At 62.6% G+C, this 909-nt stretch overlaps 1 protein-coding gene across 1 annotated transcript in view; it reads right to left on the bottom strand.

Annotated features, from left to right (window-relative positions):
* Positions 1-445: 445 nt before the first annotated feature.
* The window catches only part of RAPGEF1 (Rap guanine nucleotide exchange factor (GEF) 1), an 82,130-nt gene continuing 81,666 nt past the window's right edge, over positions 446-909 (bottom strand). Inside the window, exon 23 of the mRNA XM_008948277.1 lies at positions 446-715. Within this exon, the coding sequence (XP_008946525.1) occupies positions 565-715 (151 nt within the window). The 3' untranslated portion in view covers positions 446-564. The remainder of the gene's footprint in view (positions 716-909) is intronic.

Here is a 909-nt window from a genome sequence, read left to right as displayed (position 1 = left end):
AGTGCCTCTTCCCTATCAGCGGCCGGTGCCTCCCTCCCGTGAAGAAGGCGCCGGCGACCTGGGGTCACCCGAAGACCCCTGTAAACACAAGCAGCTCTCTGAGAGCAGAGCTCCTCCGGCAGGCAGCTGGAGACTCTCCCACCCACACCTCCTAGGGATGGACTCGCTTCGAGGTGGCACCGCAGGGGAGACTCAGACCCCTGGCTCCCAGGGCTGCTGCCCGCCGAGCGCCGCTCCCGCCGACCCCCGGGGTGAGAACAAAGGGCCGGGAGTGCCCGACCCCCTTCCACACAGCTCTCTCCCCGGCTCAGAGCCCATGCCTGGTGGAGAGGGACGGGAGGAGGTGGATGAGGAGGAGGAGGAGGGCTAGTGGAGCGAGCGGGGCTGATCCCTGCCCCCCCGCGGCCGCTTCTCCTGCTGCCAGAGCCGAGGTGGATGCCCGGGGCGGGGCCAGCCGGGAGGGAGGGTGCCTCATCCCGCAGCAGGTACAAACATCCAACTCCAGTCTCAAAGCTGCCCTCGGGCGTCTGCCGAGCAATTCTCCTGCTCGCAGGACCCCTCCTCCTAGGTTTTCTCTTCTCGGTCTGTTTTCCGCCTCGTAATGTTCCGAGGTTTGATTTTGAGGGACAGTTCCCACAGGGCCTCCTCGGCCAGGTGGTCGCTGAAGTCGTTGAAGAAGGACACGATGTCGTCGTTTCTTTTGATGTCGTAATGTCTGGAAAAGCAGAGAGGAGGGTGGTGGTTAAACAAGGGGACCTGGGGACCTTTCCCAAATTTGAGCCACCCCTGCCCTGCTCAAAGGGGCATCCAGTGCTGAGGGGTCTGCACCACCCCAGCCCCATACTCCTGACTGTGGTGTGACACCAAAAAGGGCAAAAAACATCATGCCTGTTGCTGAATTGGGGAAAA

The sequence above is a fragment of the Merops nubicus genome, unplaced genomic scaffold (genome assembly GCF_000691845.1).
Source record: "Merops nubicus isolate BGI_N331 unplaced genomic scaffold, ASM69184v1 scaffold27119, whole genome shotgun sequence".
Classification (NCBI taxonomy): domain Eukaryota; kingdom Metazoa; phylum Chordata; class Aves; order Coraciiformes; family Meropidae; genus Merops; species Merops nubicus.
Note: the sequence above shows the minus strand (reverse complement) of the source record. Positions and strands in the feature narration are given on the sequence as shown.